The sequence below is a fragment of the Oncorhynchus masou genome, chromosome 1 (assembly GCF_036934945.1).
Source record: "Oncorhynchus masou masou isolate Uvic2021 chromosome 1, UVic_Omas_1.1, whole genome shotgun sequence".
NCBI lineage: Eukaryota > Metazoa > Chordata > Actinopteri > Salmoniformes > Salmonidae > Oncorhynchus > Oncorhynchus masou.
Genome location: NC_088212.1, coordinates 1979268 through 2006813, shown reverse-complemented (window position 1 = coordinate 2006813; position 27546 = coordinate 1979268). Strand labels below are relative to the sequence as shown.

The following is a 27546-nucleotide window of genomic DNA, read 5'->3' as shown; positions in this document are numbered from 1 at the left end:
GTCAGGTGTGTGGAGGCCCAACGGAGAGGTGTAGGACCCCCCCCCCCCCCAAAAAAAAAGATTTCCATGGAAACGGGCCAACTAAAGTGTAAAAAAGCTGTCATAATATGATACAAAATCATTTAATCCTTGAAATAATGAATGTTATAGCGCCGGCGGGTTCTCCAAATGATTAATGAACTAAAGTAAGGAACACATCTGAAGGGGGTTTTCTGAGTTTGGTTTTACAGGAACCATAACTATACGACTTGTGTGAATAATGAGCAAAACTGATTTCTGCAAAGAAACAGTGTTTGTTTTGCTTTATATTTGGAGAATGTCTGTCACCATCGGTCAGACGTTGGTTTAAAATGAACTGACAAATCATTCCCATTTGGACCATTTTGCATAGATACTCAGTCCCCAATCCTGTTTCTGCTTTGCATGTCGAGACCTCCTTCCCTTTTACTATACTTGGGTTGCAAATGTAATCACTGCACATGTTGAATTAGGCTATTTCTCCATAACGGTTACAATTCTCCAAAATGGCTTGTTTGAGCAATTTGTTAAATACTTATGGTATTTATATAAGAATATGTTTTTACATTGAATGATATGTTCACTGGGCCTACAGAAGGTATTCACACATTGTTGTACAAAGTGGGATTCAACTGGATTCAATTGTAATTGTTGGTCAACAATCTACAGAAAATACTCTGTCACGTCAAAGTGGAAGAAAGATTCTAACGTTTGTAAAACATTTATGAAAATTAAAACACTAATATATCTTTGATTAGATGAGTATTCACCCCCTTGAGACAATACTTGTTTGAGACAATACATGTTTGAGACACTGAGTCTTTTTGGATAAGTCTCTAAGAGCACATCTGGATTGTACAATATTTGCCCATTATTCTTTTTTAAAATTCTTTGAGCTCTGTCATGTTGGTTGTTGATCATTGCTCGACAGCCATTTTCAAGTCTTGCCATAGATTTTCTAGTCTATTTAAGTCAAAACTGCAACTCCGGTGTAGATTTGGCCTTGTGTTTTAGGTTATTGTGTTTTAGGTTATTGTCCTGCTGAAAGGTGGTTTCCTCTCACAGTGTCTGTACCTGGTTTTCTTCTAGGATTTTGACTTTCCTCTCATCCTCCTCCTCTATTCCATTTATTTTTATCCAAACAAATCTCCCTAGGTCTTGTCGATGACAAGCATACCCATAACATGATGCAGCCACCACAATGCTTGAAAATATGAAGAGTTGCCCCAAACATAACGCTTTGTATTCAGGACAAAAATGTAATTTCTTGCCACATGTTTTGCTGTATTACTTAAGTGCCTTGTGGCAAACAGGGTGCATGTTGTGGAATATTTGTATTCTATACAGTCTTCCTTCTTTTCACTCTGTCATTTAGGTTAGTATTGTGGAGTGTTTTGACTAATGATGTTAACCTTTCTGTTTTCTAACCTTTTTCAGCAATACAGATCTTCCAAAGGTGGTGGAGTGGCAGTCTTTACCAAGGAACACCTTCAGTGCTCGGTGGTCTCCACAAAGTCTGTCCCCAAACAATTTGATTCGCTGGTTTTAAGCATTAAACTTTCAAATAGCTCTTTGTTGACTGTTACTTGGTGTTATCGTCCAGCATCAACACCGACCTGTACTCTACCTGCCCTAATCTCTCACCGGGCCTCTTACACTAAGTCTGAATTTGTCCTGCTAGGTGACCTAAACTGGAACATGCTTAAACCAACTGACCAAGTCCTAAAGCAATGAGACTCCCTAAATCTTTCTCAGATTATTACCAATTGTGTAAGGTATGACTCCAAACACCCGGAAAACGCTACTCTCCTTGATGTTATCCTCACAAATAATCCTGATAGGTATCAGTCCTGTTTCTGTAATGACCTTAGTGATCACTGTTTTACAGCATGCGTTCGTAATGGCTGCTCATTGAAACGACCTGTCCTGATTTGTCATAAACGCTTGCTAAAAAACTTTAATGAGCAATTCTTCCTTCATGACCTGGCCTCTGTAAAATGGTATAGAATCAGCTCGATCCCATCTGTCGAAGACGCTTGAACCTTCTTTTTGGATATTTTCAGTGGTATTGTTAACAAAACAGGTTAAAAACAGGTTCAGCCCCTGGTTCGACTGTGATCTGGCAGAGTTACTCCACCTCAACAAGTCAATTTGGCGAATGAGAAATAAGTGCACTCTGGGGATCTGGAAGGTCAAAGTTACTTTAAGGAGTCTCTCTGTGGGTCTAACCCCAAGCATTTCTGGAAAACGGTTAAAGACCTGGAGAATAAACTCTCCTCCTCACAGCTGCTCATGTCCCTTGATGTGGATGATGTGGTTGTTACTGACAAGGAGCACATGGCTGAGCTCTTTGACCACCACTTCATTAAGTCAGGATTCCTATTTGACTCAGCCATGTGTCTTTGCCCATCTAACATTTCCTCATCTCCCACCCCTTCTAATGCGACTATCCCCGATGCTCCTCCCTTTTTATTCTCCTCAATTTTTCCCCCCTGCCCCGCTACAAAGTTTCTCCCTGCAGGCAGTCACTGAGTCCGAGGAGCTCCTTAAACTTCAGAACATCCGCTATCTCAGCCACTGCCTGTCACCAAGGGAGTATCCCAAGGCTCGATCCTAGGCCCCACGCTCTTCTCAATTTGCATCAACAACATAGCTCAGGCTCTCTCATCCATTTATATGCAGATGATACAGTCTTATACTCAGCTAGCCCCTCCTCAGCTGTTGTGTTAAATCCTCTACAACAAAGCTTTCTTAGTGTCCAGCAAGCTTTCTCTAACCTTAACCTCACTCCCTTTGTTCACTGTGCTAATAAACCTCCAATTGAGCTTCAACACCATACACCACTCCTCCAACTGCTTTTAAATTCTAGTAAAACTAACTGCATCCCCTTCAACCAATTGCTGCCCGCACCCTCCCGCCTGACTAGCATCACTGCTCTGGACGGTTCTGACCTAGAATATGTGGACAACTACAAATACCTAGGTGTCTGGTTAGACTGTAAACTCTCCTTCCAGACTCACATTAAGCATCTCCAATCCAAAATTAAATCTAGATTTGGCTTCCTATTTCGCAACAAATTTCACTCATGCTGCCGAAAATACCCACCACTGCGACCTGTATGTTCTCGTGAGCTGGCCCTCACTACATATCCGTCTCCAAAACCACTGGCTCCAGGTAATCTGTAAGTATTTGCTAGGTAAAGCTCCGCCTTATCTCAGCTTACTGGTCACCATAGCAACACCCACTCATAGTACTCACTCCAGCAGGTATATCTCACTGGTCACCCCCAAAGCCAACACCTCCTTTGGCCGCCTTCCCTTCCAGTTCTCTGTTGCCAGTGACTGGAACGCATTGCAAACATCTCTGATGCTGGAGTCTTATATCTCCCTCTCTAATTTTAAACATCAGCTGTCAGAGCAGCTTATCGATCACTGTACCTGTACACAGCCCATCTGTAAATAGCCAATCCAACTACCTCATCCCCATATTATTACCTACCCTCTTGCTCTTTTGGGGGGTATGGCTAGACACTGTCCTTCTCTCAGCACATATCAAAGCTCCAGGCTAAGGAGCTGCGACTGGGTTTCCTTTATCGTAATCGCTCCTCTTTCACCCCAGCTGCCAAACTAACCCTGATTCAGATGACCACCCTACCCATGCTAGATTACGGAGACGTAATTAATAGATTGGCAGGTAATGTTGCTCTTGAGCGGCTAAATGTTCTTTACCATTTGGCCATCATATTTGCCACCAATGCTATTTATACTGCACTCTATACTCCTCTGTAAACTGGTCATCTCCGTTGCAAAACCTACTGGTTGATGCATATTTATAAAAACCCTCTTTAGGCTTCACTCCCCCCAATCTGAGATATCTACGGCAGCCCTCATCCTCCACATACAACACCCGTTCTGCCAGTCACTTTCTGTTAAAGGTCCCCAAAGCACACACTTCTCTGGGTCGCTCTTCCTTTCAGTTCGCTGCAGCTGGCGACTGGAGTGAGCTCCAAAAAACACTCAAACTCGACAGTTTCATCTCCATCTCATTGAAAGACTCATGGACCCTCTTACTGACAGTTGTGGCTGTTTCGCGTGATGTATTGTTGTCTCTATCTTCTTGCCCTTTGTGTTGTTGTCTGTGCCCAATAATGTTTGTACCATGTTTTGTGCTTCTACCACGTTGTATTGCTACCATGTTGTGTTGCTACCATGTTCTGTGCTGCTGCCATGTTGTGCTGCTGCCATGTTGTGCTGCTGCCATGCTGTGTTTTCATGTGCTGCTGCCATGCTGTGTTTTCATGTGTCGCTGCCTTGCTATGTTGTTGTCTTAGGTCTCTCTTTATGTAGTGTTGTGGTGTCTCTCTTGTCGTGATGTGTGTTTTGTCCTAGATTTGTATTTTATTTTAAATTGTTAATCCCAGCTCCCGTCCCCTCAGGAGCCCTTTCGCCTTCTGGTAGGCCGTCATTGTAAATAAGAATTTGTTCTTAACTTACTTGCCTAGTTAAGTAAAGGTTAAATACATAAAACATTTACAAATCTTTGTAGTGACTGGGTATATTGATACACCATCCAAATTAATAAATAATTAATTAAGCCTAATTAATAACTTCACCATGCTCCAAGGGATATTCAGCGTCTGCCTTGTTTCTACCAATAGGTGCCCTTCTCTGCGAGGCATTGGAAAACCTCCCTGGTCTTTGTGGTTGAATATGTGCTTGAAATTCCCTGCTCGACTGAGGGACCTTACAGATAATTGTATGTGTGTGTGTGTGTGTGTGTGGGGGGGGGGGGGGGGGTAGAGATGAAGTAGTCATTCAAAAATCATGTTAAACACTATTATTGCACACAGAGTGAGTCCAACTTATTATGTGACTTGTTAAGCACATTTTTACTCTTGAACTTATTTAGGCCATAACAAAGGGGTTGAATACTTATTGACTCAAGACATTTCAGCTTAAAAAAGTTTTTCCATTTAAAAAATATTCTGCAAACAAAATTTCCCTTTGACATTATGCGGTATTACGCGCCTCCAAATCTCCATTTCAGGTGGTGACACGACAAAATGTGGACAAGGAGTGTATATGCTTTCTGAAGACACGGATATTATGGTTACTAATGTCATGTGAAAACCTTTAGCTGTCTGAACGTCTTCTCTTGGGAGAAACCTGGTTAGTACCAACTAACTGCAGAGTCCCTTGGAAAAGGCTGAGACCGATCTCATAAATTCCACTTGAAAACATGTCCAAGTTGTACCCGTTTGAGCTTAAAGAGGCAATTAGCAGTTGAAACAATAACAAAGCCACCAACCTGCGCCTGTCAGTAAAAAGCTGAGGGATGGGCCTGGAGAAATGTAACTGCTCTCAAATTGACAGACAGATGTGGATATAAGGACTGACTTTCCATGATATTAAGATTATAGTTTTAACCATGTAGTGTTTGTTTACATTTACTTTGTCGACAAACATTTGGAGTAAAACAAGCTTTATATTTTGGGTTCTGATGGGGTACGACAGTTGAACTAAACTCACGAGGCATTTATAAGTTATATTCTTCAAGAATCTACGGGTACATATCATTAATTTATAATGGCCAAAAAATGGATGTAGCACCTGCAGATTGTCCCTTTGATGCAGTGATTATTGGCTAATTATTGCTATGCATAGATTATACAAAGCTTCAATAAAGTCCCTTTAAACTACCTACAAAACTGTTTTTTCTTTCTACAACGAAAGAAACATTTCAAACTGTTTCCATGTTGTGTTTTCCAGGACACTGGCGAGTGTGGGAAAAGAGCTGAAAGATAACTTCCTGAAAGCGCTGGCGGAGAGAGAGGAGGCCAACCGTAGTGGGAAAATGACTGTGAGTAGAGACAGTACATTATTACAGCACTCACATATCTACGTAATGGGCTTTCTCCCCCCAAAACATACCTCTACCATTCCATTAGGAGTTAGGATCTGGAGGGAACAGAATATACATTCTGCCAGGTTCAGTGGAACCCCAACCCTTCACTTCCTCTCTCTTCCTTCCTCCATCTCCTTCCTCCCATCACCTCTGGAGCTAGTCCTCCCAGCCCTTTTGACCTTCTCTCCAGTTCACCACCCAGTTAGTGTGCCAAATCCAACTCTCACCACCCTGGCTATGCTATCTAGAACATAACAAAAATATTAATTTAGATATTTAAGAAATAAGGCCCTTTGCCGTGGTATATTGGCCATATATCACAAGCCCTGAGGTGCCTTGTTGCCATTATAAACTGGTTGCCAATGTAATTAGAGCAGCAAAAATAAATGTTTTGTCAAATCCGTGGTATACGGTCTGATATACCACGGCTGTCAGCCAATCAGCATTCAGGGCTCGAACCACCCAGTTTATAATGCCCATTAGATATTGCCCATGTCGTTTATAATTCAAAACCTGTTAGAATAGAAATAATAGTTAATTCAGGGCTTTTAGTTCCACTGCTCATGCTTCATCTTACACCATAGGGCTACCAGTACTGCTATATCTCTGACCCAGGGTTCTCCAACAGCTTCTGTACATGTCCCCGGGGTTCTCCAACGGCCTCTGTACATGTCCCCGGGGTTCTCCAACGGCCTCTGTACATGTCCCCGGGGTTCTCCAACGGCCTCTGTACATGTCCCCGGGGTTCTCCAACGGCCTCTGTACATGTCCCCGGGGTTCTCCAACGGCCTCTGTACATGTCCCCGGGGTTCTCCAACGGCCTCTGTACATGTCCCCGGGGTTCTCCAACGGCCTCTGTACATGTCCCCGGGGTTCTCCAACGGCCTCTGTACATGTCCCCGGGGTTCTCCAACGGCTTCTGTACATGTCCCCGGGGTTCTCCAACGGCTTCTGTACATGTCCCCGGGGTTCTCCAACGGCTTCTGTACATGTCCCCAGGGTTCTCCAACAGCTTAGAATTGCAACGGGAGAGTGTTTGCTGTTGTGTACAAAACATTAGGAACACCTGCTCTTTCCATGACATAGACTAACCAGGTGAAACTATGATCACTTATTGATGTCACTTGTTAAATTCACTTCAATCAGTATAGATTTTTTTTTAAATTTTACCTTTATTTTACTAGGCAAGTCAGTTAAGAACAAATTCTTATTTTCAATGACGGCCTAGGAACAGTGGGTTAACTGCCTGTTCAGGGGCAGAACGACAGATTTGTACCTTGTCAGATCGGGGATTCGAACTTGCAACCTTCCGATTACTAGTCAAATGCTCTAACCACTAGGCTACCCTGCCGCCCCATGAAGGGGAGGAGACCGGTTAAAGAAGGATTTTTAAGACTTGAGACAATTGAGACATGGATTGTGTACGTGTGCCGTTCAGAGGGTGAACGGGCAAGACACAAGATTGTAGTCTCTTTGAACAGGGTGTGGTAAATTAGGAAGGTGTTATTAATCTGTGTGTAGGAACAGATGTATTGACGTCTTTACCATTGGGTTGCCTTATCCTTCGCCCATGAAACCCTTTTGGTTTTAAATCCCTATGGGGCCTGGTCAAAAGTAGTGCACTGCTCAGGGAATAGCTAGTAATTTGGGACTGGGTGAGGGCTCGAACCACCAGACACACACTTGTTGTAAACAAGTCCTCTACAGTGAGGGAAACAAGTATTTGATCCTCTGCTGATTTTGTACGTTTGGCCACTGACAAACAAATGATCCGTCTATAATTGTAATGGTAGGTTTATTTGAACAGTGAGAGACAGAATAACAACAAAAAAATCCAGAAAAACGCATGTCAAAAATGTTATAAATTGATTTGCATTTTAATGAGGGAAATAAGTATTTGACCCTCTCTCAATCAGAAAGATTTCTGGCTCCCAGGTGTCTTTTATACAGGTAACGAGCTGAGATTAGGAGCACACTCTTAAAGGGAGTGCTCCTAATCTCAGTTTGTTACCTGTCTAAAAGACACCTGTCCACAGAAGCAATCAATCAATCAGATTCCAAACTCTCCACTATGGCCAAGACCAAAGAGCTCTCCAAGGATGTCAGGGACAAGATTGTAGACCTACACAAGGCTGGAATGGGCTACAAGACCATCGCCAAGCAGCTTGGTGAGAAGGTGACAACAGTTGGTGTGATTATTCGCAAATGGAAGAAACACAAAAGAACTGTCAATCTCCCTCGGCCTGGGGCTCCAAGCAAGATCTCACCTTGTGGAGTTGCAATGATCATGAGAACGGCGAGGAATCAGTCCAGAACTACACGGGAGGATCTTGTCAATGATCTCAAGGCAGCTGGGACCATAGTCACCAAGAAAACAATTGGTAACACACTATGCCGTGAAGGACTACAATTCTGCAGCGCCCGCAAGGTCCCCTTGCTCAAGAAAGCACATATACATGCCCGTCTGAAGTTTGCCAATGAACATCTGAATGATTCAGAGGACAACTGGGTGAAGGTGTTGTGGTCAGATGAGACCAAAATGGAGCACTTTGGCATCAACTCAACTCACCGTGTTTGGAGGAGGAGGAATGCTGCCTATGACCCCAAGAACACCATCCCCACTGTCAAACATGGAGGTGAAAACATTATGCTTTGAGGCTGTTTTTCTGCTAAGGGGACAGGACAAAGGGACGATGGACGGGGCCATGTACCGTCAAATCTTGGGTGAGAACCTCCTTCCCTCAGCCAGGGCATTGAAAATGGGTCGTGGATGGGTATTCCAGCACGACAATGACCCAAACACACAGCCAAGGCAACAAAGGTGTGGCTCAAGAAGAAGCACATTAAGGTCTTGGAGTGGCCTAGCCAGTCTCCAGACCTTATTCCCATAGAACATCTGTGGAGGGAGCTGAAGGTTCGAGTTGCCAAACGTCAGCCTCGAAACCTTAATGACTTGGAGAAGATCTGCAAAGAGGAGTGGGACAAAATCCCTCCTGAGATGTGTGCAAACCTGGTGGCCAACTACAAGAAACATCCGACCTCTGATTGCCAACAAGGGTTTTGCCACCAAGTCATGTTTTGCAGAAGGTTGTATTTCCCTCATTAAAATGCAATTCAATTTATAACATTTTTGACATGTGTTTTTCTGGATTTTTTTGTTGTTATTCTGTCTCTCACTGTTCAAATAAACCTACCAATAAAATTATAGACTGATCATTTCTTTGTCAGTGGGCAAACAAAATCAGCTGGGGATCAAATACTTTTTTCCCTGTAAACAGTAAATAATCGCTCTCTCTTCTCTCTACCTCTCTCTCTCGCTACCTCTCTCTCTCTCGCTACCTCTCTCTCTACCTCTCTCTCTCTACCTCTCTCTCCCTCTCTACCTCTACCGCTCTCTCTACCTCTCTCTCTCTCTCTCTCTCTACCTCTCTCTCTCTACCTCTACCTCTCTCTCTACCTCTCTCTCTACCTCTATCTCTTTCTCTCTACCTCCCTCCCTCCCTCCCTCCCTCCCTCCCTCCCTCCCTCCCTCCCTCCCTCCCTCCCTCCCTCCCTCCCTCCCTCCCTCCCTCCCTCCCTCCCTCCCTCCCTCCCTCCCTCTTTCTACCTCTTTCGCTCTCTCTCTCTCCACCTCTATCTACCTCTCTCTCTCTCCCTCTCTCTCCCTCACTCCCTCTCTCTCTCTCCCTCTCTCTCCCTCTCTCTCCCTCTCTCTCCCTCTCCCTCTCTACCTCCCTGAACTTTTAGACCTGTGTTTTAGACCAGGCAGGTATAAGGACGTGGTCACAGCTTTCCTTCCACAGATGTTCTAATAAACCACTGTAGCTGACTGAAATAAGAGCTGTGAATCAAGCACTGTCAACTGTACCTCTTCCTGTGTTTAGAAAAAAGTGAGAGAGAGCATAAAAAACGATGGAACAAAATATCGTGTTTTGTATCACCAAACAATATTATGCTGACATGTCCCCCCTCCCCCTCCTAATTTCTCCCTCCGAAGTGCTTCCTCTGATGGAAAACGGTTCTGGGAAAGTGTTTATTTTCTTCCAACCCCCCCCTGTTTTAAAATCAGACCCACATTTGAGCACTTAATACCTTTTCTCTTGGAAACTGCCTGAGTAACAGGTCAAACTGCCTGACCCCTCTTGTATGTTTATATTACCTACATGTATTCCAGCCAATAATTGACTTACCCATGTGTGTGGGGCAAATGGTGAGATATTCTGGATGTCCTTCATAAAGGACCATGCACTCTCTTTATTGATTGGTAAGTTTTTAACTAGCTTTGGATAATGTAATATTGAATGTCATGACATCATACATATATTGCTTAGATCTTTATAAAAGTAAAAATGGGTTGGAAAAAAAGACAATACTTTTTATCCTCAAAACACTGTGTATATGTGTATATGTGTATATCAAGTCAACCTTCTATGGTTTTGTTTCAACTGGTCCCTGCCTCCATTATAAAAACAGGCCTGTTATTATAGCTGTCAAATATGTCTAATGTGAGTTGAATTTACACCATTTTGCTCAGTGTAATAACCAGTCAACCGTATCAAGTATAACCCTCTATTTTGCACTCAGACTGGTAGATTTGAAAATGTGCCAAAGTTCAACAGGCTTTCATTGGACATTAAATGGGCTATTGACTTCTCTGGTCGAATCGAAATGAAGTTTCTGCAGTGACCTGTGGTTATTTCCAATATACTGTAACTGAACATAGGAGTTTACTGTGTGTCTTAAAACAGGCAGCTGGCTGTTTTAAAGCATGACACTATTATCAAATGGAGAAACCTTTACCCTCGTAGGAGTCAGCCTATAGGGTTAAACCTTTACCCTCGTAGGAGTCGGCCTATAGGGTTAAACCTTTACCCTCGTAGGAGTTGGCCTATAGGGTTAAACTTTTACCCTCGTAGGAGTTGGCCTATAGGGACAGGGCCTAAATTACCATGTTTCTTACAGAAGAAATATGAAAAGAATATGTATAAACATGGTAGCAATTGAAAGGGAACAGTTTGGAGATAATGGGGAAATGATTCGACCGAAGGTGAGGACCCAACAGTTCACCTGATACAAGACTGAATCCAAACAGTACCACTGTTGATTTGAGGTGCATGTGACATTTCCTGTAGTTTTTGCCGTATTTGTTCATAACCAAATACTCTGGATACATTCAGTAATAATAGTAAGTTATAATAATATTCCTGGAGAACGTGGGGGAGGTGCAACATAAGATAAAAACATTACAAGAGTTTGAGTGACAGGACTAACTGGTTTCTCCAAGTGGCCACACACCTCCACTAACTGGTGAGTGACAGGACTAACTGGTGAGTGACAGGACTAACTGGTGAGTGACAGGACTAACTGGTGAGTGACAGGACTAACTGGTGAGTGACAGGACTAACTGGTGAGTGACAGGACTAACTGGTGAGTGACAGGACAAACACTGGTGAGGGAGAGGACTAACTGGTGAGGGAGAGGACTAACTGGTGAGTGACAGGACAAACTGGTGAGTGAGAGGACTAACTGGTGAGTGACAGGACTAACTGGAGTCTCCAAGTGGACACACACCTCTCCAAAGTGTGCACAGTTTTAATGTTATGACTCAAAAGAAGTCTTCAACTGTAAGACGACTTTTATTAGCTATTCTATCTCTGCCGTTGAGGAACGAGGGAAACGGGGATACCTAATCAGTTGTACAACTGAAATGTGTCTTCCCTCTGAATCAGAGAGGTACCGGAGGGCTGCCTTAATTGACATTCACATCTTCGGCGCCCGGGGAACAGTGGGTTAACTGCCTTGCTCAGGGCCATTTTTACCTTGTCAGCTCAGGGATTCGATCCAGCAATCTATCGGTTACTGACCCAACGCTCTAATAGCAAGCATACTTGTAGTTGTTTAGTTTGGAACACAACTCTGCATCCCCGCCATCACACAGTTACTGTTGTTGTTTACGCAATTGAAAAACATTCCATTATACTGTAAATTATTTGAAAGCTTGTTCCGTTGTTGGAATGAGACCAAGGTGCAGCGTCGTAAGCGTACATCAAATCAAATTTATTTATATAGCCCTTCGTACATCAGCTGATATCTCAAAGTGCTGTACAGAAACCCAGCCTAAAACCCCAAACAGCAAGCAATGCAGGTGTAGAAGCACGGTGGTTAGGAAAAACTCCCTAGAAAGAAACCTAGAGAGGAACCAGGCTATGTGGGGTGGCCAGTCCTCTTCTGGCTGTGCCGGGTAGAGATTATAACAGAACATGGCCCAGATGTTCAAATGTTCATAAATGACCAGCATGGTCGAATAATAATAAGGCAGAACAGTTGAAACTGGAGCAGCAGCACGGCCAGGTGGACTGGGGACAGCAAGGAGTCATCATGTCAGGTAGTCCTGGGGCATGGTCCTAGGGCTCAGGTCCTCCGAGAGAGAGAAAGAAAGAGAATTAGAGAGAGCATATGTGGGGTGGCCAGGCCTCTTCCGGCTGTGCCGGGTGGAGATTATAACAGAACATGGCCAAGATGTTCAAATGTTCATAAATGACCAGCATGGTCGAATAATAATAAGGTAGAACAGTTGAAACTGGAGCAGCAGCACGGCCAGGTGGACTGGGGACTGCAAGGAGTCATCATGTCAGGTAGTCCTGGGGCATGGTCCTAGGGCTCAGGTCCTCCGAGAGAGAAGGAGAGAATTAGAGAACGCACACTTAGATTCACACAGGACACCAAATTGGACAGGAGAAGTACTCCAGATATAACAAACTGACCCCAGCCCCCCGACACAAACTACTGCAGCATAAATACTGGAGGCTGAGACAGGAGGGGTCAGGAGACACTGTGGCCCCACCCGAGGACACTCCCGGACAGGGCCAAACAGGAAGGATATAACCCCACCCACTTTGCCAAAGCACAGCCCCCACACCACTAGAGGGATATCTTCAACCACCAACTTACCATCCTGAGACAAAGCTGAGTATAGCCCGCAAAGATCTCCGCCATGGCACAACCCAAGGGGGGGTGCCAACCCAGACAGGATGACCACATCAGTGAATCAACCCACTCAGGTGACGCACCCCTTCCAGGGACGGCATGAGAGTGCCCCAGTAAGCCAGTGACTCAGCCCCTGTAATAGGGTTAGAGGCAGAGAATCCCAGTGGAAAGAGGGGAACCGGCCAGGCAGAGACAGCAAGGGTGGTTCGTTGCTCCAGAGCCTTTCCGTTCACCTTCCCACTCCTGGGCCAGACTACACTCAATCATATGACCCACTGAAGAGATGAGTCTTCAGTAAAGACTTAAAGGTTGAGACCGAGTTTGCGTCTCTGACATGGGTAGGCAGACCGTTCCATAAAAATGGAGCTCTATAGGAGAAAGCCCTGCCTCCAGCTGTTTGCTTAGAAATTCTAGGGACAATTAGGAGGCCTGCGTCTTGTGACCGTAGCGTACGTGTAGGTATGTACGGCAGGACCAAATCAGAGAGATAGGTAGGAGCAAGCCCATGTAATGCTTTGTAGGTTAGCAGTAAAACCTTGAAATCAGCCCTTGCTTTGACAGGAAGCCAGTGTAGGGAGGCTAGCACTGGAGTAATATGATCAAATTTTTTGGTTCTAGTCAGGATTCTAGCAGCCGTATTTAGCACTAACTGAAGTTTATTTAGTGCTTTATCTGGGTAGCCGGAAAGTAGACCATTGCAGTAGTCTAACCTAGAAGTGACAAAAGCATGGATTAATTTTTCTGCATCATTTTTGGACAGAAAGTTTCTGATTTTTGCAATGTTACGTAGATGGAAAAAAGCTGTCCTTGAAATGGTCTTGATATGTTCTTCAAAAGAGAGATCAGGGTCCAGAGTAACGCCGAGGTCCTTCACAGTTTTATTTGAGACGACTGTACAACCATTAAGATTAATTGTCAGATTCAACAGAAGATCTCTTTGTTTCTTGGGACCTAGAACAAGCATCTCTGTTTTGTCCGAGTTTAAAAGTAGAAAGTTTGCTGCCATCCACTTCCTTATGTCTGAAACACATGCTTCTATCAAGGGCAATTTTGGGGCTTCACCATGTTTCATTGAAATGTACAGCTGTGTGTCATCCGCATAGCAGTGAAAGTTAACATTATGTTTTCGAATAACATCCCCAAGAGGTAAAATATATAGTGAAAACAATAGTGGTCCTAAAACGGAACCTTGAGGAACACCGAAATTTACAGTTGATTTGTCAGAGGACAAACCATTCACAGAGACAAACTGATATCTTTCCGACAGATAAGATCTAAACCAGGCCAGAACTTGTCCGTGCAGACCAATTTGGGTTTCCAATCTCTCCAAAAGAATGTGGTGATCGATGGTATCAAAAGCAGCACTAAGGTCTAGGAGCACGAGGACAGATGCAGAGCCTCGGTCCGATGCCATTAAAATGTCATTTACCACCTTCACAAGTGCCGTCTCAGTGCTATGATGGGGTCTAAAACCAGACTGAAGCATTTCGTATACATTGTTTGTCTTCAGGAAGGCAGTGAGTTGCTGCGCAACAGCCTTTTCTAAGATTTTTTGAGAGGAATGGAAGATTCGATATTGGCCGATAGTTTTTTATATTTTCTGGGTCAAGGTTTGGCTTGACATCTTCCTTTATTATGATGAACACCCAAAAAAAACAACCAAAATAAAAGATAAACGGACGTAAAGTTCTGCAAGCTAATACAGCAACTAACAAAATCAAGATCCCACAAACTCAGGTGGAAAACAGGCTGCCTAAGTATGATCCCCAATCAGAGACAACGATAGACAGCTGCCTCTGATTGGGAACCATAACCGGCCAACAAAGAAATAGAACACAGATTTCTCCACCCAAGTCACACCGACCTAACCAAATAGAGAATAAAAAGGCTCCCTATGGTCAGGGCGTGACAGCCAACATCAACAGCTAAATTACGATCTTACAGAGTGTAAAGGCCTTTTCTCATCAACTGCGTTGCAAACTTTTAGTCTGAATTCCCCCAAAATACAGATTTAGATTTTCACACCAGGTCCAATGTGTTTTTCCAAGTTTCACTTTTCAGAAAAATGTGCATGATGTCACCAACACTGCTTCTATCAATCTCAGGTCAATACAATGTTCAAAATAATATGCTACTGAAAATATTAGGCTAGGATATATTCATCCTATAGAGGGATTCATGAAAGGAGCTTGGCTGTGTTTCATTAAGTTTCATCCCCAGTTAATAAGAAAGAAAACACAAAACTGGCACCTGTCATCATTCCTCGCACATATGCTGACCACCATGACGCTTGCTGCTACAGGTTTCTACCTGATTAAAGAGACGAAGTCCAGATAGGAAGCATTCTGAATGGACAAGGAGAATTAGTGAACTCATACATGACCGCCCGCCCACCTTCAAGGAACAACCAATCAAAGCCACCTGCATCGAATCTCACACAGACACATGAGGAAGTCACGTTTCTCCTTTCCCAAAAATCTATTAAATCCTTGCCTTAGCATCAAATCCTTTATGTAGGATATCAAAAATGAATCTACATTATAGGATAATGCCAAATCAATGTAGCCTATCATATAAATTGAAGAGGACATTTTTAAGGGGGAGATATACACTGAGTATACAAAATAGAGTTGTTGTGTTACAACCTGAATTCAAAATGGATTAAATAGATTTTTCTCTACCCATCTACACACAATACCCCATAATGACAAAGTGAAAACATGTTTTTAGAAAATGTTGCGAATGTATTTAAAATGAAATATACATCCTCATGTGTCTGTGTGAGATTCGATGCAGGTGGCTTTGATTGGTTGTTCCTTTTAGGTGGGCGGGTGTTCATGTATGAGTTCACTAATTCTCCTCGTCCATTCAGAATGTTTCCTGTCTGGACTTAATCTCTTAATTCATGTTATAATCACCTTTGGCAGCGATTACAGCTGTGAGTCTTTCTGGGTAAGTCTCTATGAGCTTTGCACACCTGGATTGTACAATATTTGCACATTATTCTTCAAAATATTCTTTAAGCTCTGTCACATTGTTGAACATGTTCATGTCTTGCCATACATTCTCAAGCTGATTTAAGTCAAAACTGTAACTCGGCCACTGAGGAACAATCAATGTCATCTTGGTAAGTAACTCCAGTGTAGATTTGGCCTTGTGTTTTAGGTTATTGTGCTGCTGAATGGTGAATTTGTCTTAAGTTTTGGTCCTCACTTAGGTAACTGATTTCTGTAGTCCGATGTCCTTGGGTAGGTGGAGGGAGTCTGGAATGGCGTCTGGGAATCTTTGGGTTGTCAGAGAATTAATAGTGCGGCGTTGACAATCCTTTGTTGGGGTCTGTACAGATTATTTGTTTTGCGATTGCAAATTTAATACAATGGTGGTCCGATAGTTTAGGATTATGAGGAACAACATTTAGATCTAAAATATTTATTCTGTAACACAGGATCCCTCTGGGCCTGCTCTTTTACACCTGATCCTAGACCAGCTCTGTAACACAGGATCCCTCTGGGCCTGCTCTTTTACACCTGATCCTAGACCAGCTCTGTAACACAGGATCCCTCTGGGCCTGCTCTTTTACACCTGATCCTAGACCAGCTCTGTAACACAGGATCCCTCTGGGCCTGCTCTTTTACACCTGATCCTAGACCAGCTCTGTAACACAGGATCCCTCTAGGCCTGCTCTTTTACACCTGATCCTAGACCAGCTCTGTAACACATACTTTGCTTTAGATTCATACTCCGACCCTGTTGGAGCTTGGATCACGGTGCATTTTGATAAACACCCAGTCTTTCAAACAGACGGATGTACAGAGCATTCCGGAAGTATTCAGACCCCTCCCCTTTTACACATTTTGTTACGTTACAGCTGTATTCTAAAATTGATTAAATAAATTAAAATTCTCATCAATCTCCACACAATACCTCATAATAATAAAGCGAAAACAGGTTTTTAGATTTAAAAAGCAGAAATACCTTTTTTACATATGTATTCAGACCCTTTGCAATGAGACTCGAAATTGAGCTCCGGTGGCATCCTGTTTCCATTGATCATCCTTGAGATGTTTCTACAACTTGATTGGAGTCCACCCGTGGTAAATTCAATTGATTGGACATGATTTGGAAATGTCCCACAGTTGACAGTGCATGTCAGAGCAAAAACCAAGCCATGAGGTCGAAGGAATTGACCGTAGAGTTCCTAACAGGATTGTGTCAAGGCACATATCTGGGGAAGGTTACCAAAAAATTGTCTGCAGCTTTGAAGGTCCTGAAGAACACAGTGGCCTCCACCGTCATTCTTAAATGGAAGAAGTTTGGAACCACCAAGACTCTTAGAGCTGGCCACTCGGCCAAACTGTGCAATCGGGGAAGAAGAACCTTGGTCAAGGAGGTGACCAAGAACCTGATGGTCACTGACAGAGCTCCAGAGTTCCTCTGTGGAGATAGTAGAACCTTCCAGAAAGACAACCATTTCTACAGCACTCCACCAATCAGGCCTTTATGGTAAAGTGGCCAGACGGAAGCCACTCCTCAGTAAAAGTCACATGACAGCCCGATTGGAGTTTGCCAAAAGGCACCTAAAGGACTCTCAAACCATGAGAAACAAGATTCTCTGGTCTGAATGTTAAGCATCACGTCTGGAGGAAACCTGGCACCATCCCTACGGTGAAGCATGGTGGTGGCAGCATCATGCTGTGGGGATGTTTTTCAGCGGCAGAGACTGGGAGACTACTCAGGATCGAGGGAAAGATGAATGGAGCAAAGTACAGAGAGATCCTTGATGAAAACCTGCTCCAGAGCACTCAAGACCTCAGACTGGGGCGAAGGTTCACCTTCCAACAGGACAAGGACCCTAAGCACACAGCCAAGACAATGCAGGAATGGCTTTGGGACAAGTCTCTGAATGTCCTTGAGTGGCCCAGCCAGAGCCCGGACTTGAACCCGATCGAACATCTCTGGAGAGACCTGCAAAAAGCTGTGCAGAGACGCTCCCCATCCAACCTGACAGAGCTTGAGAGGATCTGCAGAGAAGAATGGGAGAAACTCCCCAAATACAGGTGTGCCAAGCTTGTAGCATCATACCCAGAAGACTCCAGGCTGTAATCACTGCCAAAGGTGTTTCAACAAAGTACTGAGTAAAGGGCCTGAATTATTATGTAAATGTCATATTTCAGATTCCCTTTTTAAATACATTTGCAAATATTTCTAAAAACATGTTTTTGCTTTGTCATTATGGGGTATTGTGTGTAGATTTATCTGTGAACAAAATGTGAAAAAGTCAAGGGGTCTGAATACTTTCCGAAGACACTATAATAGAGTCGATATTCTGAGTATTCTACCTCCCTCCATTCACCACTAGTTGATATTGGGAGTGTTCTTCCCCCTCCATTCACCACTAGTTGATATTGGGAGTGTTCTTCCCCCTCCATTCACCACTAGTTGATATTGGGAGTGTTCTTCCCCCTCCATTCACCACTAGTTGATATTGGGAGTGTTCTTCCCCCTCCATTAATATAATAATATAATAATATATCCCATTTAGCAGACGCTTTTGTCCAAAGCGACTTACAAGTCGGCTGGGGCCACTACTTTTACATATGGGTGGCCCCAGCGGGAATCGAACCCACGACGCTTGGCGTTGCAAGCGCCATGCTCTACCGACTGAGCCACACAGGACCCCATTCACCACTAGTTGATATTGGGAGTGTTCTTCCCCCTCCATTCACCACTAGTTGATATTGGGAGTGTTCTTCCCCCTCCATTCACCACTAGTTGATATTGGGAGTGTTCTTCCCCCTCCATTCACCACTAGTTGATATTGGGAGTGTTCTTCCCCCTCCATTCACCACTAGTTGATATTGGGAGTGTTCTTCCCCTCCATTCACCACTAGTTGATATTGGGAGTGTTCTTCCCCTCCATTCACCACTAGTTGATATTGGGAGTATTCTTCCCCCTCCATTCACCACTAGTTGATATTGGGAGTGTTCTTCCCCCTCCATTCACCACTAGTTGATATTGGGAGTGTTCTTCCCCCTCCATTCACCACTAGTTGATATTGGGAGTATTCTTCCCCCTCCATTCACCACTAGTTGATATTGGGAGTATTCTTCCCCCTCCATTCACCACTAGTTGATATTGGGAGTGTTCCCCCTCCATTCACCACTAGTTGGGAGTGTTCTTCCCCTCCATTCACCACTAGTTGATATTGGGAGTGTTCTTCCCCCTCCATTCACCACTAGTTGATATTGGGAGTATTCTTCCCCCTCCATTCACCACTAGTTGATATTGGGAGTGTTCCCCCCCTCCATTCACCACTAGTTGATATTGGGAGTGTTCTTCCCCCTCCATTCACCACTAGTTGATATTGGGAGTGTTCTTCCCCCTCCATTCACCACTAGTTGATATTGGGAGTGTTCTTCCCCCTCCATTCACCACTAGTTGATATTGGGAGTGTTCTTCCCCCTCCATTCACCACTAGTTGATATTGGGAGTGTTCTCCCCCCCTCCATTCACCACTAGTTGATATTGGGAGTATTCTTCCCCCTCCATTCACCACTAGTTGATATTGGGAGTGTTCTTCCCCCTCCATTCACCACTAGTTGATATTGGGAGTGTTCTTCCCCCCCTCCATTCACCACTAGTTGATATTGGGAGTGTTCTTCCCCCTCCATTCACCACTAGTTGATATTGGGAGTGTTCTTCCCCTCCATTCACCACTAGTTGATATTGGGAGTGTTCTCCCCCTCCATTCACCACTAGTTGATATTGGGAGTATTCCCCCCTCCATTCACCACTAGTTGATATTGGGAGTGTTCTCCCCCCCTCCATTCACCACTAGTTGATATTGGGAGTGTTCTTCCCCCTCCATTCACCACTAGTTGATATTGGGAGTGTTCTTCCCCCTCCATTTACCACTAGTTGATATTGGGAGTGTTCTTCCCCCTCCATTCACCACTAGTTGATATTGGGAGTGTTCTTCCCCCTCCATTCACCACTAGTTGATATTGGGAGTGTTCTTCCCCCCTCCATTCACCACTAGTTGATATTGGGAGTGTTCTTCCCCCTCCATTCACCACTAGTTGATATTGGGAGTGTTCTTCCCCTTCCATTCACCACTAGTTGATATTGGGAGTGTTCTCCCCCCCTCCATTCACCACTAGTTGATATTGGGAGTGTTCTTCTCCCTCCATTCACCACTAGTTGATATTGGGAGTGTTCTCCCCCCCTCCATTCACCAAGGGTTGTTCCTTTAATCTTTTGTTTTATGTCACCCACCTGACATCGTTGAAGTCAGGTTGAAATGACACCTGTCACTTACAACACGTTCTAGTGGCAACTCCATCTTCCTGTCCCTCCAGTCTCCACAGAAGGCATGACAGAGATTGATCGTCTTAAAGAAAGTCCCGTCTTGCCTTTGTGAGCAGGTTATAAGTCTACCCGCTCCCCTGCCTGTTCTTTATCCCCAGGGCTGAGACAGACACAGAGGCAGCCCCGGGAACCTCAGCGGGCTGCATGCCTTACAAACTGGGTGCAAAATAATAACTCTACTCTACTGTAGTCTACTCTACTGTAGTCTACTCTACTGTGGTCTACTCTACTCTACTCTACTGTGGTCTACTCTACTCTACTGTAGTCTACTCTACTCTACTGTACTGTAGTCTACTCTACTGTGGTCTACTCTACTGTGGTCTACTCTACTCTACTCTACTGTGGTCTACTCTACTCTACTGTAGTCTACTCTACTCTACTCTACTGTAGTCTACTCTACTGTAGTCTACTCTACTCTAATGTAGTCTACTCTGCTCTACACTACTGTAGTTTACCCTACTGTGGTCTACTCTACTGTAGTCTACTCTACTGTAGTCTACTCTACTCTACTGTGGTCTACTCTACTCTACTCTACTGTGGTCTACTCTACTCTACTGTAGTCTACTCTGCTCTACTCTACTCTACTGTAGTCTACTCTACCCTACTGTGGTGTACCCTACTGTGGTCTACTCTACTCTACTGTAGTCTACTCTACTGTACTCTACTCTACTGTAGTCTACTCTACTCTACTGTGGTCTACTCTACTCTACTCTACTCTACTCTACTCTACTGTAGTCTACTCTGCTCTACTCTACTCTACTGTAGTCTACTCTACTGTGGTCTACTCTACTGTACTCTACTCTACTGTAGTCTACTCTACTCTACTGTGGTCTACTCTACTCTACTCTACTCTACTCTACTCTACTGTGGTCTACTCTACTCTACTGTAGTCTACTCTACTGTACTCTACTCTACTGTAGTCTACTCTACTCTACTGTGGTCTACTCTACTCTACTCTACTCTACTCTACTGTAGTCTACTCTGCTCTACTCTACTCTACTGTAGTCTACTCTACTGTGGTCTACTCTACTCTACTCTACTGTGGTCTACTCTACTCTACTGTAGTCTACTCTACTGTGGTCTACTCTACTCTACTCTACTGTGGTCTACTCTACTCTACTGTAGTCTACTCTACTCTACTGTAGTCTACTCTACTCTAATGTAGTCTACTCTGCTCTACTCTACTGTAGTCTACCCTACTGTGGTCTACTCTACTGTAGTCTACTCTACTGTAGTCTACTCTACTGTACTCTACTCTACTGTAGTCTACTCTACTCTACTGTGGTCTACTCTACTCTACTCTACTGTGGTCTACTCTACTCTACTGTAGTCTACTCTGCTCTACTCTACTCTACTGTAGTCTACTCTACCCTACTGTGGTCTACTCTACTGTAGTTTACTCTACTGTAGTCTACTCTACTGTAGTCTACTCTACTGTAGTCTACTCTACTCTACTGTAGTCTACTCTGCTCTACTCTATTCTACTCTAATGTAGTCTATTCTACTCTGCTCAACTCTACTCTACTCTGCTCTACTCTATTCTACTGTAGTCCACTCTACTCTACTGTAGTCTACTCTACTCTGCTCTACTCTATTATACTCTACTGTACTCTACTGTGGTCTACTCTACTCTACTGTGGTCTACTCTACTCTACTCTACTGTGGTCTACCCTACTGTAGTCTACTCTACTGTAGTCTACTCTACTGTAGTCTACTCTACTCTACTGTAGTCTACTCTACTGTAGTCTACTCTACTGTAGTCTACTCTACTATACTGTAGTCTACTCTGCTCTACTCTATTCTACTCTAATGTAGTCTACTCTGCTCTGCTCTATTCTACTGTACTGTAGTCCACTCTACTCTACTGTAGTCTACTCTGCTCTACTCTATTCTACTCTACTGTACTCTACTGTAGTCTACTGTACTCTACTGTAGTCTGCTCTACTCTACTCTACTCTACTGTGGTCTACTCTACTGTAGTCTACTCTACTGTAGTTTACTCTACTGTGGTATACTCTACTCTAGTCTACTCTACTATGCTGTAGTCTACTCTACTCTACTGTAGTCTACTCTGCTCTACTCTATTCTACTCTAATGTAGTCTACTCTACTCTGCTCTACTCTATTCTACTGTACTGTAGTTCACTCTACTCTACTGTAGTCTACTGTACTCTACTGTTGTCTACTCGACTCTACTCCACTCTACTCTACTCTACACTACTCTACACTACTCTACACTACACTACACTACATTCCTCTACTCTACTCTACTCTACTCTACATTACTATACTCTCCTCTAGTCTACTCTACACTACATTACTATACTCTACTCTACTCCAGTTGTTTTCCTTCTCTTCTCTTCTCTGTTCTTTTCTTTCTTTTTCTATGAACACCCAGCCGACACCCAGCCAGCTGTTGAACCACTAGTCCTGGCATTATCTTTGTCATCAGCAGCAGAGCTCTCTAAAGCTTCTCTCTCTCTCTCTCTCTCTCTCTCTCTCTCTCTCTCAGCCTTCTCTCTCTGCCTAGCCTGCATTGTGATCTTTATTCAACTCCCGGCCATGTTGCGAAAGCCGCTCTGCTGCCAAAAGTCACACGCAAACAAAAGGTGCACCTGGGCATCTTTGGCGTTATTTACCCTGGGTAAGAAGTTACGTTTTTTCTTCTTCAATCAAATCCAGGTCACAGCTGCTCAGGATGCCTGAGGCACTCCATTGTTGGAGGTAGGAGGAAGGACTCGCATCTGGAATGAGTAGTGTCCCACACTACCCCACTGCTGTACACCTCAGCCCAGCCTAACCACCACCCACAACCCTCCACCTAGAGTTGAACCATCAAACTAAAACACAGGCCATGATAGCAATGGTTGTGCTTTTACATTTTTTTTATCTCAGTTTGTTGTGTTACTAAAGAAATAGTCAAATGTTTTAATGTCTCCGCTTGGATTTGTTGAACGATGTCGGACATAGGTTTCAAATCATTATGTTGAAGCTAAGTGATAGGTGGATTTGACCATTGTCTCATCAAACAGAGTATCTGGGCTTTGGTTTGAACTTTCTATGTGATACTGATCTCCTATAGTATGAAGCTGAATGCCCAAGTTAACCATTTGTTTGCGTGAAGTATTTTCTAAAGTCGATTTTAGAAGACAAAATGTAGTCCTAAATGTAGTCCTATCTTCCTTAAACGATACTAGATCTATTCTGCTTGTTGAGTAATAATCTTACCGATCACCCTGTTGATACACAGTGTTCCCTAAAGGTAGACCCACACCCCAGCTAGATTAAGACTGAGAGATACACAGTGACTAAACTGCTTGGAGTAACCCTGGATTGTAAACTGTCATGGTCAAAACATATTGATACAACAGCAGTTAAGATGGGGAGAAGTCTGTCCATAATAAAGCGCTGCTCTACCTTCTTAACAACTCTGTCAACAAGGCAGGTCCTACAGGCCCTAGTTTCTACCTTCTTAACAACACTATCAACAAGGCAGGTCCTACAGGCCCTAGTTTCTACCTTCTTAACAACACTATCAACAAGGCAGGTCCTACAGGCCCTAGTTTCTACCTTCTTAACAACACTATCAACAAGGCAGGTCCTACAGGCCCTAGTTTCTAACTTCTTAACAACACTATCAACAAGGCAGGTCCTACAGGCCCTAGTTTCTACCTTCTTAACAACACTATCAACAAGGCAGGTCTTACAGGCCCTAGTTTCTACCTTCTTAACAACACCATCAACAAGGCAGGTCCTGCAGGCCCTAGTTTCTACCTTCTTAACAACACTATCAACAAGGCAGGTCCTACTGGCCCTAGTTTCTACCTTCTTAACAACACTATCAACAAGACAGGTCCTACAGGCCCTAGTTTCTACCTTCTTAACAACACTATCAACAAGGCAGGTCTTACAGGCCCTAGTTTCTACCTTCTTAACAACACTATCAACAAGGCAGGTCCTACAGGCCCTAGTTTCTACCTTCTTAACAACACTATCAACAAGGCAGGTCCTACAGGCCCTAGTTTCTACCTTCTTAACAACACTATCAACAAGGCAGGTCCTACTGGCCCTAGTTTCTACCTTCTTAACAACACTATCAACAAGGCAGGTCCTACAGGCCCTAGTTTCTACCTTCTTAACAACACTATCAACAAGGCAGGTCCTACTGGCCCTAGTTTCTACCTTCTTAACAACACTATCAACAAGGCAGGTCCTACAGGCCCTAGTTTCTACCTTCTTAACAACACTATCAACAAGGCACGTCTTACAGGCCCTAGTTTCTACCTTCTTAACAACACCATCAACAAGGCAGGTCCTACTGGCCCTAGTTTCTACCTTCTTAACAACACTATCAACAAGGCAGGTCCTACAGGCCCTAGTTTCTACCTTCTTAACAACACTATCAACAAGGCAGGTCTTACAGGCCCTAGTTTCTACCTTCTTAACAACACTATCAACAAGGCAGGTCTTACAGGCCCTAGTTTCTACCTTCTTAACAACAAGGCAGGTCCTACTGGCCTTAGTTTCTACCTTCTTAACAACACTATCAACAAGGCAGGTCCTACAGGCCCTAGTTTCTACCTTCTTAACAACACTATCAACAAGGCAGGTCCTACAGGCCCTAGTTTCTACCTTCTTAACAACACTATCAACAAGGCAGGTCTTACAGGCCCTAGTTTCTACCTTCTTAACAACACTATCAACAAGGCAGGTCTTACAGGCCCTAGTTTCTACCTTCTTAACAACAAGGCAGGTCCTACTGGCCTTAGTTTCTACCTTCTTAACAACACTATCAACAAGGCAGGTCCTACAGGCCCTAGTTTCTACCTTCTTAACAACACTATCAACAAGGCAGGTCCTACAGGCCCTAGTTTCTACCTTCTTAACAACACTATCAACAAGGCACGTCTTACAGGCCCTAGTTTCTACCTTCTTAACAACACTATCAACAAGGCAGGTCCTACAGGCCCTAGTTTCTACCTTCTTAACAACACTATCAACAAGGCAGGTCTTACAGGCCCTAGTTTCTACCTTCTTAACAACACTATCAACAAGGCAGGTCTTACAGGCCCTAGTTTCTACCTTCTTAACAACAAGGCAGGTCCTACTGGCCTTAGTTTCTACCTTCTTAACAACACTATCAACAAGGCAGGTCCTACAGGCCCTAGTTTCTACCTTCTTAACAACACTATCAACAAGGCAGGTCCTACAGGCCCTAGTTTCTACCTTCTTAACAACACTATCAACAAGGCAGGTCTTACAGGCCCAAGTTTCTACCTTCTTAACAACACTATCAACAAGGCAGGTCTTACAGGCCCTAGTTTCTACCTTCTTAACAACAAGGCAGGTCCTACTGGCCTTAGTTTCTACCTTCTTAACAACACTATCAACAAGGCAGGTCCTACAGGCCCTAGTTTCTACCTTCTTAACAACACTATCAACAAGGCAGGTCCTACAGGCCCTAGTTTCTACCTTCTTAACAACACTATCAACAAGGCAGGTCTTACAGGCCCAAGTTTCTACCTTCTTAACAACACTATCAACAAGGCAGGTCTTACAGGCCCTAGTTTCTACCTTCTTAACAACAAGGCAGGTCCTACTGGCCTTAGTTTCTACCTTCTTAACAACACTATCAACAAGGCAGGTCCTACAGGCCCTAGTTTCTACCTTCTTAACAACACTATCAACAAGGCAGGTCCTACAGGCCCTAGTTTCTACCTTCTTAACAACACTATCAACAAGGCACGTCTTACAGGCCCTAGTTTCTACCTTCTTAACAACACCATCAACAAGGCAGGTCCTACTGGCCCTAGTTTCTACCTTCTTAACAACACTATCAACAAGGCAGGTCCTACAGGCCCTAGTTTCTACCTTCTTAACAACACTATCAACAAGGCAGGTCTTACAGGCCCTAGTTTCTACCTTCTTAACAACACTATCAACAAGGCAGGTCTTACAGGCCCTAGTTTCTACCTTCTTAACAACACTATCAACAAGGCAGGTCTTACAGGCCCTAGTTTCTACCTTCTTAACAACACTATCAACAAGGCAGGTCCTACAGGCCCTAGTTTCTACCTTACTATCAACAAGGCGGGTCCTACAGGCCCTAGTTTCTTCCTTCTTAACAACACTATCAACAAGGCAGGTCCTACAGGTCCTAGTTTTCTCGCACCTGGACTACTGTTCAGTCGTGTGGTCAGGTGCCACAAAGAGGGACCTAGGAAAATTACAATTGGCTCAGAATGGTGGAGAGATTGACTTCATCACTACTTTTATTTATGAGAGGTATTGACATGTTAAATGCACCAAGCTGTCTGTCTAAACTACTAGCACACAGCTCAGACACCCATACATACCCCACAAGACATGTCACCAGAGGTCTCTTCCCAGTCCCCAAGTCCAGAACAGACTATGGGAGGTGCACAGTACTACATAGAGCCATGACTACATGGAACTCTATTCCACAGTACTACATAGAGCCATGACTACATGGAACTCTATTCCACAGTACTAGTAACTAGTAATTAAACAAATTCACCTTATGGAACAGTGAGGACTGTGAAGAGACACACACAGGCACATGATAAAACACGCACTCCACAGTACTACATAGAGCCATGACTACATGGAACTCTATTCCACAGTACTACATAGAGACATGACTACATGGAACTCTATTCCACAGTACTACATAGAGCCATGACTACATGGAACTCTATTTCACAGTACTATATAGAGCCATGACTACATGGAACTCTATTCCACAGTACTACATAGAGCCATGACTACATGGAACTCTATTCCACAGTACTACATAGAGCAATGACTACATGGAACTCTATTCCACAGTACTACATAGAGCCATGACTACATGGAACTCTATTCCACAGTACTAGTAACTAGTAATTAAACAAATTCACCTTATGGAACAGTGAGGACTGTGAAGAGACACACACAGGCACATGATAAAACACGCACTCTACAAACACGTACGCATGTTGTATTGTAGATATGTGGTAGTAGAGTAGTGGTCTGAGGGAACACACTTAATGTATTGTAGAGTAGTGGTCTGAGGGAACACACTTAATGTATTGTAGAGTAGTGGTCTGAGGGAACACACTTAATGTGTTGTAGATATGTGGTAGTAGAGTAGTGGTCTGAGGGAACACACTTAATGTATAGTAGAGTAGTGGTCTGAGGGAACACACTTAATGTATTGTAGAGTAGTGGTCTGAGGGAACACACTTAATGTGTTGTAGAGTAGTGGTC

At 43.8% G+C, this 27546-nt stretch overlaps 1 protein-coding gene across 1 annotated transcript in view; it reads left to right on the top strand.

The window, feature by feature from the left end:
- cfap299 (cilia and flagella associated protein 299) overlaps positions 1-27546 on the top strand; it is a 299483-nt gene that overhangs the window by 86666 nt on the left and 185271 nt on the right. Inside the window, exon 3 of the mRNA XM_064972046.1 lies at positions 5787-5877. Within this exon, the coding sequence (XP_064828118.1) occupies positions 5787-5877 (91 nt within the window). The remainder of the gene's footprint in view (positions 1-5786; positions 5878-27546) is intronic.